Source organism: Mytilus edulis, chromosome 11, assembly GCF_963676685.1.
Source record: "Mytilus edulis chromosome 11, xbMytEdul2.2, whole genome shotgun sequence".
Lineage (NCBI taxonomy): Eukaryota > Metazoa > Mollusca > Bivalvia > Mytilida > Mytilidae > Mytilus > Mytilus edulis.
In genome coordinates, this window is record NC_092354.1 from 62,982,317 (window position 1) to 63,001,667 (window position 19,351).

Below are 19,351 nucleotides of genomic sequence, written 5' to 3' on the forward strand. Positions count from 1 at the left end.
ATTTGTACTTCCTGTCAAATATCTGTATTAATTATATATATACTATTATTGCACCTTTGTTATTAAACCATGTTGTTCTAATGTATATATGTTCACACTTTTATTGTTTGTTAAAAAATGTTGTACTAACATACCCCATGTGGGGGCTTTAGTGAAATAAAATGTCTTATGTCTTATGTCTTATGTCGCATAACATTGCTGTCAGAATGATCTTCCCAATTTCATTAATACTGCATATTTTAGATTTTGTTCATATACGTAATTCAGAGATCTTTAGATTATTCATGCTAATTTAATTGATAAAAATATTTTCCAAGTATCTATCTAGAGCATTGAAGGATATTGAAAACGACCCTTAAACAACACGTTATTCCCGTCTATACATATATTCTCAGTCATCCTTTGGTTGCCTCTTAAAGTAATCATCAACGACACAATTGTTGACCTTGTAGATATTAAAGTTCTCCGTTAAATATGCGTAGATGTCTTGAGCCACAGAAGCTTGATGGTAAGCGAAACATTAAATTGTCTTTAATGCTCTATAATTTATTAACATGTAATGGCTTTACCTAAAACAAAAGTATTTTTTAGAGTTTTTACGAAATATGCAAGAGAATCTATGCAGTGAATCGAATAAATTATCTAATATCTGTATATATTTCAGAGGCATGCTAAGGTTTTTTTTTAGCGAATCAAAATGTAATGTTCAGCGTATTTGCAGGCTTTTCATATATAAAATATCTAATAAACCATTAAAAAACCTCACACCTGCGACTATGTTGATTATTGAGTGAAGGGCTCCTTTTAAAGCTGTGGTAGGAAAAATATCACAAAATAACACTATATGACATTTGATAGTTCTATATGATAATAATTGCCTTCGCATTATATATTTTCATTATTTAAATGTTTTCATTTTTTTTTCTCATACATTGATGGTAAAAAAAAAAGATGAATTAAAAAAAATTTAGCAATCTAAGTATTGAGAAAATGTAAGAAATAAACAGAAATAGAAAATAATGCCCTCAAGTTCATATTCTAGTATTATCACTGATGTTATTTTTGTCCGATGAGTCTCCGTTATAATTGAGTATTTATTTTATGCGGAAATTAATTGATTCGTCGGGAGAAAGGTAGATAAGAAAGACCAGTCACAATTTGTTTTACATTCGTTTTTCTCTTTTAATTAAATAAAAATAATAATAAACCTTTCAAATGTAGAGTTCATAAGATAAAAATATTCCCTGTGGAACACCTCCCCTTCTTTTTTTTTGTACTCTCTATTTTCAACCCTCGAATTAAGCTTTCCAATCTAATTAAAATTAAAACCTTGCTTTCTAACCAATGAATCTGTTCATGTACCGGACCGGCAACTTTCTTTATTTAATACGAAAATCTACAGTGCCGTTATACACATGCATGTTGTTTGCTTGGAGTATACGCCTGAAAAGAATGAAATAGCCTAACTCCAAGATACTATATTCCTGCATCACGTGATTTTTACGTTAGAATAAATACCGAATATGGAAAGTGAAACTACAATTCAAAGCATAAAGTCCGAAGGCACAAATAAGAAAAGGAAGTTTTTTCGGCAAAGGGTGCCGGGTTAATTCTCTCTGTGTTCAAAATATACATGAAATATTTGCCACTGCCCCTTTTTTGTTCTATGAATTCTAACCCTGAGTTTTCTATCTGTTACATGCCAAGAAATCCTCGCTAAAAATTCCGGTCGACCTCCTACGGCACCCATTAGTAGTTAAAGATTTGATTTCATTCAACAAATTAATTTATGACCTTCATGTACGCGGTGCATTACGTTTGCGCGCATTACCACTACATTTGCGCGCAAAAATCATTACGTTTGCGCTTAGCTTTTGCTTACATTTGCGCGCATTTTTTTGACAGGTAAACTAAGGTAAAATACAGGTCATAATACTTTATTATTTATTAATTTGTTCAATTATTTACAAGTATCAGTACCCCTCCCGTTAGTTTAAGTCTCCTAAGGCACATATTTTGAAAGAATTCAATCACTAATATTTTAGGGAAATACAGGTCATAATACTTATTTATTTATCAATTTGTTCAATTATTTACAATTATCAGTACCCCTTCCGTTAGTCTAAGTCTCTTCTTAGACAGGGAAAAAGGAGATAAAGCCGCATATTTTTTTCGATTTTCAGATACATTTCAACAAGTCAAAGGTGTAGACAAAACTTTAAGAAATCTGTGACATAGCCCATTTATCATAACTTGAACTTAAGATAAAAAGGGGTTTTAAATTGAATTGATTTTAGAATTCAATATGAACAATATATAATTTGAATTAACAAACTATCTTCAAAATTTATAATTGATAGTCATATCTATTATGAAAATATTAATAAAATATAGTCATTTATAATTTGATATATATGAATTATTATTTTACATGAGATTACCTGTAAAATGAATGCGCGCAAATGTAATCAAAAGCTGCGCGCAAACGTAAAATATTTTAATCCCCAAATGCGCGCAAACGTAGTGCGCCCCATGTACGTGTCGCTTAGAACACAGCCATATACCAAATGGTCAATATTAATCATCCATGTAATTTGCTCTACGGGGTGTTTGCAGAATTTCAACGTAGGCAATGTCTTGGCATGGGTGGCTTCTGTCAGATATTGAGGTCGGATACTGAGACGACATCAATATCGTTTTACAATTTACGAGGAAAGAAATATCATTCAAGCTAGACATCTACAGCTAGTAAAAATAATAATATAATGTATTTATGTATTAAAACTTGAAGCTTGCAAATCTTGACTCTTACCGTAGTATTCGGTAGTTACATGTACAAAAAAAATGTACGTTCTAGATTCAAAGTACAGGACATCGTTAGTAGCTCGAGTATGTACATGTAGTTTAATGGTTGTAGTTGGTTTCTCAGGTATTTATATCATGTTACATTAGTTGTTGAATACATAATGCAGGCCTACCTTAGTCAACTGTCTTAAACAAAAAATTTGTATAGTGTTTCAGCATAGTACAGGACTATTATGTTGCCATGATTTTTTTTACATTTTATTGTGTCGATGTCTATTATCTTTTCTTTGCGGTATGTCAGAGACATATATGTTTCTGGGTATGTGTTGTGCTCTTTATTGAAGATCTTTCGAAGACCTCTAGTTTCTTTAGTACGTCAATTGGTCTTTGTTGAATATTTGTCTCATTGGCAATTATATCACATTTTTTTTAACTTTATTTTATGAAATAAGCATAAATTAAAGGAAACGTTGTTTTATTTAGTTTTATCAGATGATGATAAAAATCCAGAAGTTTACGAGGAAAGATTCAATACCATAGTTTATAATGGAGTTGTCGCTCTTGGTATAGGACTTGGACACAAAGTTGGTCTTTTTAAAACGCTTCTTAAATTGTCCGAACCAGAGACCTCACAATCAATAGCAGACAATGCAGGATTACAGGAGAGGTACAAAATGATATTTAGACATATGTTAAAGATGATAGTTACAACCCTCTTACAATTTATGTAATGTACCTAAATATGTACCATATATATCAAGTTTTTTTTTTTATTAAATCCACATTCGACTAATTTCAACCATGGGAATGTATTTGATTTGTAGTGCACCGACATGATCATGAGATTTGTTAATGGGATATGGAAACCTTTTAATTTTATAACGAAAAACATGAGTTTGAACAAAAGTCGCTCGAGTAGTTTTCCAATTGCAGGATGAGAATTGATGGATACCTGGACACTAGTAAACAACGAGTAAAGTTTACTAAATATTACTTCAAAAATGAAATACTTTTCTTTCTTTGTCATTATATATACAGTGCACATGAAAAATAAATAAATGCCTTTAATATATGTATAATGATATAGGAGAACATTTCCGTTGACAATCTCATATTTATCCTTCAAAAATATTATCATAAACGATCTTATTCGCATAAGAACGATACAAAATAGTATATCATATTCATTTTAACATACGAAACATAAAAGAGGTATCTTTACTGTTTCAGTAATATTTTTTTTATAGATATGTTAGAGAGTGGTTGTTTTCAATGGTTGCCGCCAAAATCGTGTTTATAACAGACGACAACAAATACTACATACCAGCTGATTGTAAGACGAAAACATCTAAAAGTTTGATGGCGACATTGATACCAGCCGCTGCTCCTCTCACCAAGGACGTGGAGAAATGTTTCAGGTCAACAGATCCATCAGCAGCTGGTAAATTTGTATGCCCCATTTTATGGGAATTATGTTTTCTGGTCTGTGCGCCCGTTCGTCTATACCGCTTCCGGTTAAAGTTTTTGGTCAAGGTAGTTTTTGATGAAGTTGGAGTCCAATCAACTTGTTACGTAGTATACATGTCCCTATGATTTGATCTTTCTAATTTAAATGCCAATTTAGAGTTTTGACCCTAATTTCACGGTCCAATACAAAGAAAAGGATATTGCGAGTGGGGCGTCCGTGTACTATGGACACATTCTTGTTATTATATTTTTTTAGCTCATCTGGCTAAAGGAACAGACGTTCACTATCTTCGTTAATATCAACATGCCTGCAATCGTCTGTCAATTCATTATAAGAATTATTATCTTAGCATTATGAATTTAAACAATCTATAATAACTATTACATACATGTATTGTTAAAGGTATTCTAAAATTCTAAGTTAGCCATCCCCTCTCCTCGTAGCCTCTAGATCTTCCTTCTCTATAATGCACTATTCTTAAAATACCTGTCACTGGACGTAAGGCAAGCAGCAGTCAATTAACCGACTTTTTAAAGATATAATATCTATTATAATTGCTGTCTTTCAAACGTATTATTATACTGAATATGATTTATTTAACTAATTACCTTGTCTTTTTTACCAATAGGGTATGACTTTTCAAAACTGGGTGAAGTATTCGAGTTTATGAATCAGGACAGAGCGAGCTGTGACGGAAAATGGATAGAAGAAAATTTAGTTCCCTCTCAATACAAAACTAAAGGTAATTAAAAATCTAATTATTGCAATGATTAAAATGTACATTGACATATATTTCTCGTTCTTCACGTTTATTTTCCTGTATACAAATGTATATTTTTTTGCGTCAAATAAAAACCGACCTTATGAAACTTTTCGGATACATGTACATGTATAAGACTGTTGATAAATTTTGGAACATTTAATTACGAAATATAAGAATTGTGCTCTTTTTGATAGGGTTTTTATATCAACTCAATTTTTCAAACAGAATTTGCATATAATATTTTTAACCCCGAAATAGCTCAGCTTAACAGATGTATTGATATTAATTTGAATAAGGTCGGTTTCTATCCGACGCAGCAGCTCAGTGGCGGATCCAGAGGGGGGGGGGGGGGGGGGGGGGGGGGGGGGTTCCGGGGGTTGGAACCCCCCTTTTTTTTGGCCGATCAATGCATTTGAATGGGAGCATATAGTTGGAACCCCCCCCCCCCCCTTTACTCTGGGTTGGGAACCCCCCCCCCCCCCATTTTTAAAATGGCTGGATCCGCGCCTGCAGCTCATGTATTGATCTTAGTTTTTGCTGATTAAAACAACGTGCATATTTACTCACTAAAATTAAAAGTTAAACAAAGTGTACATGTAGCAAAGTATGAAAGGCGTTATGTTCAAGGGTGAATAATGCTATGTACTGGATAGGTAACCATAGGTGTACTTGGCAAAATTTCTCGGGAATTAATGCTCTTCAACTTCGTACTTTATCTAGCCATTTTAACGTCTTTGATTCGAGCGTCACTGATGAGTCTTTCATAGACATTATGCGCGATGGCGTACAAAGTTTCAATCCTGGTATCTATGATGAGTTTCTTACGTTTGATATTGAACTAAATGCATTTTTAGTTTCGCATGATGCCTTTTTATTATTTGTTTTAATGTGTTCATCCATCTGATGAGTTAAGTCTTTTTCAACTGATTGTTATAGTTCGTTCTTATGTTGTACTGTTAAACCACTGTCCCAGGTTAGGGGGAGGGTTGGGATCCCGCTAACATGTTTAACCCCGCCACATTATTTATGTATGTGCCTGTTCCATGTCAGGAGCCTGTAATTCAGTGGTTGTCGTTTATTTATGTGTTAAATATTTGTTTTTCGTTCATTTGTTTACATAAATGAGGCCGTTAGTTTTCTCGTTTGAATTGTTTTACACTGTCTTATCGGGCCTATTATAGCTGACTATGCGGTATGGGCTTTGCTCATTGTTGAAGGCCGTACGGTGACCTATTGTTGTTAATGTCTGTGTCATTTTGGTCTTTTGTGGATAGTTGTCTCATTGGAAATCATACCACATCTTCTTTTTTATATTGTCGTTTTAGTTGGTTACTAAGCTTTAAAATTTTACCATACACAACATATATGATTTTATTCATAATGACATATTGTTAATGAATTGGTTCTTACAGTCAAAAACGATAAATTTCCCATTTATTTCAGACAAAATCAGGACAATACTGGACATCGGATGTGGGGTTGGTAGAATAACTGTAAACATGGCGAAGTATTTTCCTGATTCTAAACTTATCGGAATTGATGTAGATCAGTATGCAATAGAAACTGCGCTTAAAATGAAGGAGGAGGAAAAGCTAACAAACGTTGAATTCTATCTTATGGGTGCGGAAGATTTAAAACAAGAGTGGACAGGAATATTTGATTGGGTAACGATGCTTACCGTTCTGCATGATCTCCCAAATCCAGATCCATGTCTTCAACAAGCTTTACGTGTCATGAAAGACGATGGCGTAATGACTATTCTAGACCCACTATGTCATTCGGATCCGAAACTAAACGTTGGAAGTAAACTGTTTGCATCGTCACTAACAATGAGCTGTTATGTTTGCCTCCCTAGTAGTTTGTCAGAACCGCCTGCAGTGGGTAATGGGATTGGCTGGGGATTCGAAAACAGGGCAAAATACTTGAAACAAAATGGACTAACTGTACATGGAGATGATTCTGTTGCTGTCATCCATTGTTCGAAAACCGGGATATAGCTGGGACATTTTTTTTTAAATAATTTTGGTAAAGTTTTTTTTGTCAGTAAACTGATCATTTTATCATTTTTAGATTGATAAAATAAAACATGTATCCATGAAACATTGATCTATTCGAAATAGCTTTTCCTTATATCATGTTCATATTTAAGAATTTATAATTGTGGTATCATTGCTAATGAGAAAACTAGCCGCTTGAGACATTAAAAATTTAATGTGTACAGATATATACACCTGGAAAAAAGTATTGCAACACTTCCATTGAAAACAATGTAAAATGACATAATTTTAGAATGTGTATAATTTAGGGTTTTACCAAATACATTAAATCCTTTCATGGTTTAAAAATTGAATTTGTTTTATTAACTTACATTTCAGGCAAAAATTATAAGACTAGGGAGACGCATCATTAGAGCTGTACTGAAAAAAGTTATTCAAACTTTTTCCTGTCTTCTATACTAACATTTTATAAAAGTAATTTTTACAGCAAACTAAACATTTTAAAATAACTCCAAAGTAATTAAAATATAAGCAAATGAAACGCATTGTAGCGTGTGGAGCATTTAGTTTAAATTTATAGAATCAAATATAGTTTTGACCACGCGAGCACAGAAGCTGTAGTTCTATATTTACAATCTAGCCTAAGGCTTCTGAAGTTTTTAATATTATATATAATTAAATGATGATAACAAATACAAGACGTATACCCTACAGATAATATGTAACATAATATGCTAAAAAGAGCACATGTTTTATATAATCCGTAAAAATACGCAGTTAACTGCCACAGATATAAGATGGGTTAAAAATATAATAAATCACGAACAATTAATTACAACAATGAGAAATATAAAGTCATTTATTTCTGCCCTTTATTATACATGATATTTAAACGATTAAAATAAGAAATTATTCAAATTAGATATCAAACATTTTACGTATTTATATAACCGGAATTAGTGTATATATACAAACAAGATTTACTTGTAGGAAAAACGGTACTATTTATTCTGCCATAGGCGACAATACTAACATTTTCTAAATTTACGATTTTTTATAATAAAAACCTGGATAAAACAGTCATGTGTGGTGTTAGTACTTTATTATTCTATTTCAAAATTGAAGCCAAATAGTATCATGACCAATTTCCAACGGAGCTTGTTTATGTTATCCATGCCCACCGTCATTTTACACACAATTTATTAAATTTGGGTAGCCTTTTCGAATAAACCTGTGGAAAATATTCCAATAGATTTTAAAATGTAAATTGTACATATACACACTGCAGTTATTCGTAGATAAATAAAAAAAATATATTGTACCCTTATATCCAATCACAGCGCTCCTAATATAAAAAAGAAGATGTGGTATGATTGCCAATGAGACAACTATCCACAAAAGACCAAAATGACACAGACATTAACAACTATAAGTTGACTTCCTTCACCTGTCTTGGGTACACAAAAGGCCAACCTAATAGTACCGTTTTCCCTATACTGTGACACAAAGCTATAAAGAATTCTTATGACACTATTAGTGCAATACTGGGTTATTGTGAAAACCTTGGCTATAATAAATACTTGTATGTCCCCATTACTTCATGTACTTTAAGAAACATAGATCATTTTATGTACCCACCCCTACATGCTGGTTTACCTATTTCTCTAATTCTTTCAGATAAGACTTAAAAACAACCTGTACCCAGTCATATCTTATCTTATTTAAAAAGAATAACAAACAGTTCCATTAAAACAGATAAAAATGACGATTCCATTCAATTTGTATATTAATTGTATCCAAAATTTACAACAAAAGCAAAAATTCAAGATTTTCCATACTAATCTCCATTCCATGCTTTAGTATATGCCAAATTGTGGTGCAAAATTATAGAGGTTGATATAAAATCCATTATTTTGTCTTCAGATGATGAAAAAAAAAGATATTAGACTCTTAAAACATTAAATATGCAAAATACTCAGCTGTAAAGTTTCCTTTGTTGCCTGTATTAATCTATGAAAAAGCTGAATTATGTCCCTTGGGAGTATTTATTTCCAACATAAGTCCTTTCAACAGTAAAAAATGAAAAATTATATATGCCTGATATAACAAAAGATAGAAACAACAAAATGAAGCACTATTGAAATATTTGCTGCATGAATTGCCAAGAATATGAACAATTCTTTACACAGGAGTGTACAAATTCTATCTAAATTTAGCCTCAAGTGGGCCTCTTTTTTCTTTCTTAAATGGACAATTTTAACACTGAAAATGTTTCTAGTATGACCAAATATTGCCTTACTCCATAAACAGTACAAACTTAACCAGACAATTTCCTATTTTGAAAGATTATATCTAGAGAAATACCCAAGTGATATTTTTAGGGAATTACACAGCAAAAAATGCAAATATATTGGTTAAAAATATTTGTTGCGACTTGAATTCTGGGTTTTCAAATTGAATTAATCATTGCGAAAGGTGAAAACAAATGCAAAAGAAGAATAGTTTGGTGCAGTTTATACAATATTGTTAATATTGAACTCCTAGAATAAAGTTTTATATCAGTACCCATCAATTTGACTAATTATGATGACTCAGCTTTTTTCTCAACACAGTATTGTTCTCAGTTAAAAAATTCTATTCTATGTGATATAAATCAAATGCACTTATCAAATGCTTCAAAATAGTATAATATGACTGAAGTCAGATTGATTTTGATTTCCCTTGCTATCTTGAGTATAGGGAAAACGGTACTATTTATTCTGCCATAGGCGACAATACTAACATTTTCTAAATTTACGATTTTTTATAATAAAAACCTGGTTAAAACAGTTATGTGTGGTGTTAGTACTTTATTATTCTATTTCAAAAATTGAAACCAAATAGTATCATGACCAATTTCCAACGGAGCTTGTTTATGTTATCCATGCCCACCGTTATTTTACACAAAATTTATTAAATTTTGGTAGCCTTTTCGAATAATTCTGTAGAAAATATTCCAATAGATTTTAAAATGTATAATGTACATATACACACTGCAGTTATTCGTAAATAAATAAAAAAAAACATATTGTACCCTTACATCCAATCACAGCGCTCCTAAGTTGACTTCTTTCACCTGTCTTGGGTACACAGAAGGCCAACCTAATGCAAGTAAAATGTAATAGTACCGTTTTCCCTGTAGTAACTTTGTCTAACTAGTAGAGACCTTATAATTATATGGAGCTAATTTAAACGGATACATGTTTATTTCAATATTTAATAAATACAATCCATACATTTTGTACGACAAATGTTGTACACTGTCTTCCCTTTTCGATAAGTTTTTCAAACTGACTTTTTTATGTTTTTCCGAAAACCGATTTCCAAAAGCTATTTTGAAATTTCCAACAGGGAAATGATCCGAAAATTAGAAAAAAATATTGATGTACAAATATCAAATGATTCTACAAGATGTACTTAAAAGATAAAAAGTACAGTTTTTCTCAAATTTATTAATATGTTGATTTCAGAATTGAATTCTTCATTTTGTAAATTTATTTTGATATAAAAGCGCTGATCTACGTACATACAGTTTCAAAACCGTCTAAAATTACAAAAAGTAGCATTAAATTCTCATAAATACATGTGTATATACCAATGTATGCCATTTAGAAGTCCGAATTCTATTGAAATATATATTATGTTCCGTAAATTAATTATTAAAAAGAAATATAACAATTTAGCAGATTCATATAGTATGATTTTAATGAGTCAACTTTTCACCCCAGACCAACTAATGTAGAAGCTTTATAATTTATAAGTTACTTCGTAGCAAGTTATAAAAATCCAAGACATTACAAAATGTAGAAAACAAAATCAAACAAGAAAAACAACTCTTGCTTTATGTTCAAAACAAAAAACGATATCTTCAAATTAAGTATACTAGGATACCACAAGGTACATACATAATGTGTGTGTAGGTTTACCATGTTTGCGGACGTCCAATCGCCTCCCCTAATCTCGGACAATGTTGTAACAGCACAACATTAGAATTAACAGTAAAACTCTAAACTGAAAATATCCTTGAATTTCAATTATCACACACGTTGATATAGGACAGGATATCGTTCTAGTACACATCAATGCATTGTGTAATTACACATTGCCATGTACTCCCCCTGAATGTGCATGATACATTTGCAGTTGCGCTTTACGCAGACACCTGTCATTCTCGTGATAAGTATATTCATCATGCTGTTGAAAACAAAATACTTGCTGCTCTTTATAGAGAAGAGACCACTTTGAAGTCTTGAACTGCTGGGTAATGTCTCGCGTTTACAGGTTTGTGTTCATGCATTTAAACAGTTTCATTATAGCTTTATTCTATGTCAGTTTATATCTTTTAATCACCGTATACATAACTACATGAGGAGCAGGATCTGCTTACCCTTCTTTATATTCCTGATATCACATTAAGGTTTTGTTGGGATTCGTGTTACTTAGTACCTAGTTTTCTTAACTGTGTTCTGTACACCGTTGATTGACTTTTGATCATATTCTTCTTTGATGCCATATGGCGTTGCAAGTACAAATATATTTCATCTCTCTTTTATAATAGACTTAGTGGATGGGATTATTATTAAGGAAATCTGATAGTACTTATCCATTCGTTTGATGACGTCTATCTTCATCTACTTATATTTTTACATTAACATCTAAATCAACATGAACATACATTGACGTCTGTTGTGTCACCTATTGTCCCTTGTCAGTTAATGCCAACATTATTTTGGTATTTACTTCCTTAAGCTTTTACCTATACAATCCGAACACCAGTGAAAACCGAACAAAACACAAAGTCCCGCAAATGTTCGGTTTGGACAGGTTTCACTGTACTATACAACATGTCTTCAACAAAACATGATATAATGAATTCTGGAACTATTTTATACATTTTTCGAAAGAAATTATGTTATAGCGAGAAAAAAACCCATATTAAACAAAAGCTATAAAACCTGGTTTAATCCACCTTTTTCTACACGAGAAAATGCATGTGTAAAGTCAGAAATATAACAGTTGTCCATTCGTTTGATATGTTTCATCTTTTGATTTGCCATGTGATTATAAACTTTCTGTTTTGAATTTACCTCGGAGTTCAGCATTTTTGTATTTTTACTTTTAAAAAAGCAATTTAGTGTACAGATACAGGAAAAACAAATGCATATCAGTATGTTTATGAACATTTAAATAGTATGAAGGATTTTGTTTACACAACAGTTCATTTGCGCTTGTTTAAAAGTAAAACTTCTTAATTTTGTATATGACAAACATGTTCCACTTTCTTTTGATAATCTAAAGTTTCATATGACTTTGAAATAATATAACTTCAATTTATGTTACGATAATTGTTTCAGAATTACGTTTAGCATCGGTCAGTCGGTCACAATGTACTGGTAGTTTTTGCACATATGGAGAATTCCCATGGGCTACAATATAATTCTAAAATTTAATAATGAGAATTCCAACAATTGTAATCATAACTCTGCTTTAGGCGTAATTTCATAATATTTTAATTAAACAACATCTGTATCCTTTAAAAGTATATAAACTGTGTTGTAAGAATACTCAATACATTATACTGTTACAGTAACCATGTTACGATATATTCTACTCCTCGCTGTGGCCGTTATCGCCATTCAGGTAGGCAAATGTCATACTATTATCACTTTATTATTATTATTATTATTATTATTATTATTATTATTATTATTATTATTATTATTATTATTATTATTATTATTATTATTATTAATTTTTTTTTTTTAATTTTCATTCCTTTGTTCTTTTTAAATTAGATAATCCCGGTATTTCTTTTATAAATTCAATAATGTTAAATTATGGAATCAAAATGTCAAAAGATAGTATACAAGCATCAATATTAGTTTCTTTTCTTTTTTAGTTTTTCATCATTTCGGGTACACTCTAAAAATTGTTTATTGAAATTTTGTTCATGTCTCCTCTGAAGTTATGCATATCATATTCATTATAGTATTGATATTAACTAGTATATACACCTTTTTTGAAAAGAAAAATTTCTGTACTATCAACTTATATCTCAGAAAGGGAATACATTTTTGTATTCTCACGGGGGAATATTATTTACGTATTTGTGTTTTCTTTTTTAGGCGCGATCACCACCAAATCCAAATTGTAAGTAAATCGATTCGTTTAACAATTTTTAAAATAATGGAACATATTTTTATACTAATTACACCTTATGTAAGAATCCTGGAGTTTGATTGGTTGATAGCCAGCGTATTTTTCAGCAATTTCCTGTTATCAAATGAATATCGTTCATTTTTTAACGCCTCCGGAGTATTTGCCAAAAGGATATGCCTTTTTCACCCTCTCTGCCGTGGTATTTGCCAACACATACTCTATCCGACTGGACGCTTGTAACGTCACGATCATCAATGCGTTTTTGAACATTAACATTCGGTGTAATTAAACCGATATATCATGTTCTTGAAGGGTATTTGCGAAAAACACCAGTCTTGAGAATAAATTTCCCTCGCCTTACGGCTCGCAAAATTTCGACTGGTATTTTTCGCAAATCCCCTCCTTAACATGAAATATATGTTTAAAAGTACTGCCTTTCCATTCTTGGCCTTGAAATATACACATACATTTTATGTCTGTCCTTGAAGCTTATCATAAATGTACGTACTATTCTTTGTTTCTCCCAAGATGACTTTCTTTAGGACACGACACAATAGTTTTATTTTAACATATGAACAAAACGATGTCGCAAATGCATATAAGGGTTCAGATTATTGAATTTGATACCTAGAACTTGACATAATTCAAATTTTGTTGGGAGTCTGTCGATATAAAAAGATATTTTATATACAATTAAAATGAAAAAAATCAGTTATCTGAGTCATAACTATGTTTTACGATATGCTATATAAAGATAAAACTGAAGAAGAAAAACGACCACAAGAGTCGGTGATCTGAGTCAGAGAGAGATAGCTTGAAACTTGGTACTTCAATAGATTGTTAACTGAGTCGAGTGCACCTGTGTTACTGTATTATTCTAACAAATAAAAACTGCTGGCGGCAATTTAAAGTTTAAAACTTAAAAACGAAACTTCGGTCAACTGAGTCAGAGAGAGATAGCTTGGTACTTCAAAAGCTTGGAAATTTAATCGAGTACACCTGTGTCACTGTATCATCATAAGTACCAAAAAAAAACCTGATTGCAGCTTAAAGTGAAATACTAAAAAAACGAGATTTCAATGTATTTCATGTTTTGTATATTATTGTTTGTCAAATCGTCATTTTTTAGGATTTTATGCCATGTCATGTCACATTTTGTCATCGACTGATGATTTGGAATCTCGCTTTGTTATCTTCTTCCTATCGTCGAACTAAAGTGAAAAAGTGTTATTGTTTTATTCTTCAGACGGAAAATGCAGTAATAAACCTCTATGTATGATGTATTGTGAATACGGTAACCGCGTCGACCAAGATGGCTGTGCTATTTGTAAATGTAAACAACCTCGTAAGTAAACTATAAACGGACAATAGTAAATTATCCGTTGATTCAATCTGATTAAATAACACAGTGACATCTTCGGTTTACGCTTGGCTTACAAGAATACAAAGGATACTTTGAAGACTGAATTTCATTGGCTCATTTCATAATGAACAGAAAGTAGAAAGGAAGATAATTATTGAAATTAATATTTCTTCCAATTGCAAACTCGGCAGCATCATGCAAATGTCAAAATATTATTTACAGCAATAATATAAAGCTTATTCCTAGTGTTCTTTGATCGCTGTCTTGAAATATATTAGCTCAAATTACTTTCATTTTCCTTGTTTCAGAGGAATTTGTTCATTAAAAAACCGTAGTAAAAAAATATGAACTAGCTACTAGCTCTGAAGTTCTGTTTTGACATTTTAGCACACTGCAAGCCTGTAAAGTGTAGAATGAACTGTGACGGTGGATTCAAAGTTGGAACCGACGGATGCCAGATTTGTAAATGCAACTAGCGTAAGCCTATACAATATTACTCACATGTTTTTTTAAAAGACATAAACAGGGATCGCTTCCCTTTAAAGCACATGGTTTCAAAGCCATGGTGATGTTCATCATACATTTAGTTTGTCTTGGTTATTCAAAGATTGGTCTTTGATTAAACACTTATTTGATTGTATTTCTAGTAGAAGTAAAAATATGAAAAAATAGTAAAATATAAATAAATGTTATTGAAAGCTTTTGAATTTTATTTTGAATTAAAGATTAGACACATGACTTAATGTAACAGTTCTGCTAAATACATTGTTTTGTGTTGATGTTTTTTTTTTATACTAGGTGGTACCTCAGACTCTTGTTAGAATTAATATCACGAATGTATCATAACATTAGCATTCATCGGTATACAATACTATATATTTTTTTCCAATTTACCGTTGAAAGATTTCAAATAATTGAAAAAAAAATATGTAGATTCATTTTTTATCAGAACATCATAGAGGCGATATATATCATTTTGATGCCAAACACAGGTCAAAAAGTAAAAATCACAAAATACTTAACTCCGATGAAAGTTTAAAACGGAAAGTCCTCATCAAACGGCAAGATCAAATGATAAAACAAATCAAACGAATTGACAACTGTCATATTCCTGACCTGGCACAGGCATTTTCAAATGTAGATGCGTGAACAAAACAAACAGACACACTGGGAATATATTGCACAAAAAGGGGTACACATGGCTCGTCATCCTGACTATTGGTTTGAGCGTTCCATGTTTATGGGAATACAAATAAAAATGCTTCCAACCCACAACTGTATAGAGTGTTAAATTCATATATATTTTAGTATGACATACCCATGTATATATCAAATTTTGCTTTTACATTTCAGCTCGAGCTTGGTAAGCATCCAAAAGATGATGGACAAAGTGCATAGAGTTACTAATAACAACGAATTTAAACGGAAATATATTCAATAAAATTATTTCTTATTCTTATTTTTTTTCTTTCCGAATCAAGTCATCGGGTAACATAAATTACTAGTCTTTTATCCTTATACAATATATGCAATACCGTCAGCGAATTTCCAGTTCGGATATATTTGATTAAAATCAGGGGAAATCGAAAATATTTCATAACGATTCAAGACACCAAAGAACCTATAATTAAATATATTGTAATTTACAAAACGTGTATACCACCTTCACCTTCCGCTTGTATAATTAGTTATCAAAGGTGCCAGGCTTATATTTTAATACGCCTGATCCGCGTTTCGTGAAGAGCTTTGAGGACTTAAAATTCTATAAAGTTATGCCAAATACGGCTAAGGTAATCTATTCCTGGGATAAAAAAAATCCTTAGTGTTTAAAAAAAATTGAACATATAATTGACAAAAGTTGTTTACAGTTCCGTTACATCGACAACATTGAAAATATCAATCCAAAAAGACATAGTAGGATAATCTGACCTGCTCTGTACCAAGAAACAAAACTACGTAAACAATCATCACAAATATCCAACACAACTTAAACGAATATATATTAAAGACAACAACTAATTTATGTAAATATTAAATTTAACAATGATATCAACAGAAACGTTTTGTGATTGATAGTTTAGACTGCACATACCAGTAGTGGACACATAAGTAGTAAGCTAAAGATAAGCAAATATAAATACAAAGGTAAAAACAGCACAAACATAAGTTGAAACATAGAACATCCATCAATTCATAAACACCCAAGATACTCGATAATTGAAAATGCATGCCTCGAAGGCAAATAAAATTCAAAAACATTGTAACAGACAACAACTCAAACACAAAGCAGAAAATTATCCAAAGGCTACTAATGGGTCTTCAATAAAGTGAGAAAATCGAGTACTCAGAAACGGTCTTGCGCTGCCCTCTAAACAAAAATGTGACTACAAGTCAGCGGAAATAAACGTACATCTAAATTCAAATACATATACATGAACAAAACTTTAAAAATAAAAAAATTACAATATTCACAAAGGTCAGAGAATCCGGACACTTGGCACATGCGCAAAAATGCGACAGGATTTATACATATAAGAAGATCTAGTATGAGTGCCAATGAGACAACCCTCCATCCAAGGTATAATTTGTAAAAGTAAACAATCACTGTTCAAAGTACGATATTGTTTTGTGAGATATTAACCCTCCCCTTAACAATATTGCTTATGTAGAATAAACGAAAACGCATAAATAAGCACATCAATACTCAGCATTTAACTTATAGAATCCGCCAGCACAAAAGTTGTAGTCCTATGTTTACAAATTAGCTGGAGGCTTCTAAAGTTTTAATATTTAATGTAATTAAAAGTTGATAACAAATACAAGTATTTCCTACAGCTAACATGTAACAGATGCAAATAGCACCTGTTTTACATAATCTGGAAAATACGCAGTTAACACAGATATAAGATAGGTTATAAGTATAATAAATCACGAACAATTATACAACAAATAAGAAACACATAGTCATCTATTTTTGCTTTTTATTAGACATGATATTTTAACGATTAAAATAAGTTATTATTCAATCTAGATTTAAAACATTTTACGTAGTTATATGACCGGAATTGGTGTACATATACCATCAAACATTTACATATAATTACTTTGTTCAACTAGTAGAGAGCTTATTTTAACGGGTACATTTTTATTTTAATATCTTATAAATGCAATTAATACGACAATGTCTTCCCTTTTTGATAAGTTTTTTTAAACTGATTTTTTCATGTTTTTTCCTAAAACCGATTTCCAAATGCAATGTGGAAATATTCCACGAGATTCGAAAACTAGAAAAACATAGTGATGTACAAATACCAAATGATTTTACAATGTTGATTTCATAATTGAATTTTGTAAATTTATTTTGATATACACAAGTGCTTATCTACCATTTTTTTTGTGTCTACTCACATTGTGTTTGAAGCGCAGAAGATTCATATATCAAATTGACGGATTTCATATCATTTTGGGTTTTGTGAAAATGTAACCAAAATAAATTGACTAAAGTTCACTTCAATTTGAAACTCTTTGAAATTAAAAATAGTAGCATTCAATTCTCATAAATACCTGAATATACCACCATATAAGCCATTCAAAAGTACGAAATCTTTTCAAACATATATTATGTTCCGCTAATTATTAAAAAAAATATGAAAATGTTGCAGATACGCACTGTATGGTTTTAATGAGTCAACTTTCAATCCGGACCAAATAATGTAGAAGCTATATATATAATTTATAGGTTACCGTACGGTTTCCGTAGCAGGTAATAAAAAACCCAAACATGACAAAAAGTAGAAAAACAAAATCGCAAAAGAAAAAACCTCCTGATTTATGTACAAAACAACAAATGATAACATCAAATAATGTATACTAGTATACAGAAATAAACGATAATTACTGAATGCAGAATCGAAGTGGTACAAATGTATATATATAGTGTGTGTGTGTAGGTGTACCATGTTCGCGAACGCCCAATCTCCTCCAATATTCTCAAAAAATGTAACAGCGCAACATAAGAATTAACTGTAAAACTCTAAACTGAAATATTCCTTGCATTTTAGTTATTACGCACGTTGACAGACTCATGACAGAATATCGGTCTAGTACATATCAATGCATTGTGAAATTACACAATGCCATGTACTCGCCCTTAATGTGCATGATAAATTTGCAGTTGCGCTTTACGCAGATACCTGTCATTCTCGTGATAAGTATATTCATCATGCTGTTGAAAACAAAATACTTGCTGCTCTTTACAGACAATAACAATCAAAACCAAGGAGTAAACAAAGACTCACAAAACCAAAGGTCATTTACATCAACAGTTATAAATTAGAAATAAGAAAGAACACGAACTCCAGTAAAAATAATCGGGCATTTTGAAGAAACCACTTTAAAGTCTTGAACTGCTGGGTAATGTCTCGCGTTTACAGGTTTGCGTTCATGCATTCAAATATTCTTATTAAAGCTTTGTTTTGTTGCAGTTTATATGTTTTAATCACCGTACATGTAACTACATGAGAAACAGGATCCGCTTATCCTTCTTAGACTCCTGAGATCACCCTAAGTTTTTGTAAGGGTTTTGTTACTTAGTACTTCTAGACTTTGTTTTGTATACTGTTGTTTGTCTTTTGCTCCTATTCTTTTTTGTTCCCATGTGGCGTTGCGAGTATACTTTACATCTCATTTATAAGAATCAGTGGATTGGCTTAGTATAAAGGATATGACAATATAATTTTTTCACGCTTACCTGAATA

The 19,351-nt window shown here is 31.4% G+C and overlaps 2 protein-coding genes across 2 annotated transcripts; both read left to right on the forward strand.

Annotated features, from left to right (window-relative positions):
* Nucleotides 1-412: 412 nt before the first annotated feature.
* LOC139495983 (S-adenosylmethionine-dependent methyltransferase Rv2258c-like) lies at nucleotides 413-7,147 on the forward strand. Its single transcript, XM_071284412.1, has 5 exons — nucleotides 413-508; nucleotides 3,289-3,472; nucleotides 4,053-4,246; nucleotides 4,902-5,015; nucleotides 6,480-7,147. Exons 1-5 carry the CDS (start codon nucleotides 475-477, stop codon nucleotides 7,031-7,033), a joined length of 1,080 nt encoding a protein of 359 aa, XP_071140513.1. The 5' UTR covers nucleotides 413-474; the 3' UTR covers nucleotides 7,034-7,147.
* A 5,470-nt stretch (nucleotides 7,148-12,617) lies between these two features.
* Nucleotides 12,618-16,053, forward strand: LOC139494924 (antistasin-like). The gene is made up of 5 exons (XM_071283055.1): nucleotides 12,618-12,712; nucleotides 13,198-13,222; nucleotides 14,478-14,576; nucleotides 14,982-15,071; nucleotides 15,948-16,053. Exons 1-4 carry the CDS (start codon nucleotides 12,665-12,667, stop codon nucleotides 15,068-15,070), a joined length of 261 nt encoding a protein of 86 aa, XP_071139156.1. The 5' UTR covers nucleotides 12,618-12,664; the 3' UTR covers nucleotide 15,071; nucleotides 15,948-16,053.
* Nucleotides 16,054-19,351: the final 3,298 nt, after the last annotated feature.

Coding starts and splice junctions, on each gene's coding strand:
- LOC139495983 (XM_071284412.1), top strand. CDS start 475: ATGCGTAGATGTCTTGAGCCACAGAAGCTTGATG. Junction 509..3,288: donor TGAGCCACAGAAGCTTGATG/GTAAGCGAAACA, acceptor TGTTTTATTTAG/TTTTATCAGATGATGATAAA. Junction 3,473..4,052: donor AATGCAGGATTACAGGAGAG/GTACAAAATGAT, acceptor TTTTTTTTATAG/ATATGTTAGAGAGTGGTTGT.
- LOC139494924 (XM_071283055.1), top strand. CDS start 12,665: ATGTTACGATATATTCTACTCCTCGCTGTGGCCGTTATCGCCATTCAG. Junction 12,713..13,197: donor TGGCCGTTATCGCCATTCAG/GTAGGCAAATGT, acceptor TTTCTTTTTTAG/GCGCGATCACCACCAAATCC. Junction 13,223..14,477: donor ATCACCACCAAATCCAAATT/GTAAGTAAATCG, acceptor TTTATTCTTCAG/ACGGAAAATGCAGTAATAAA.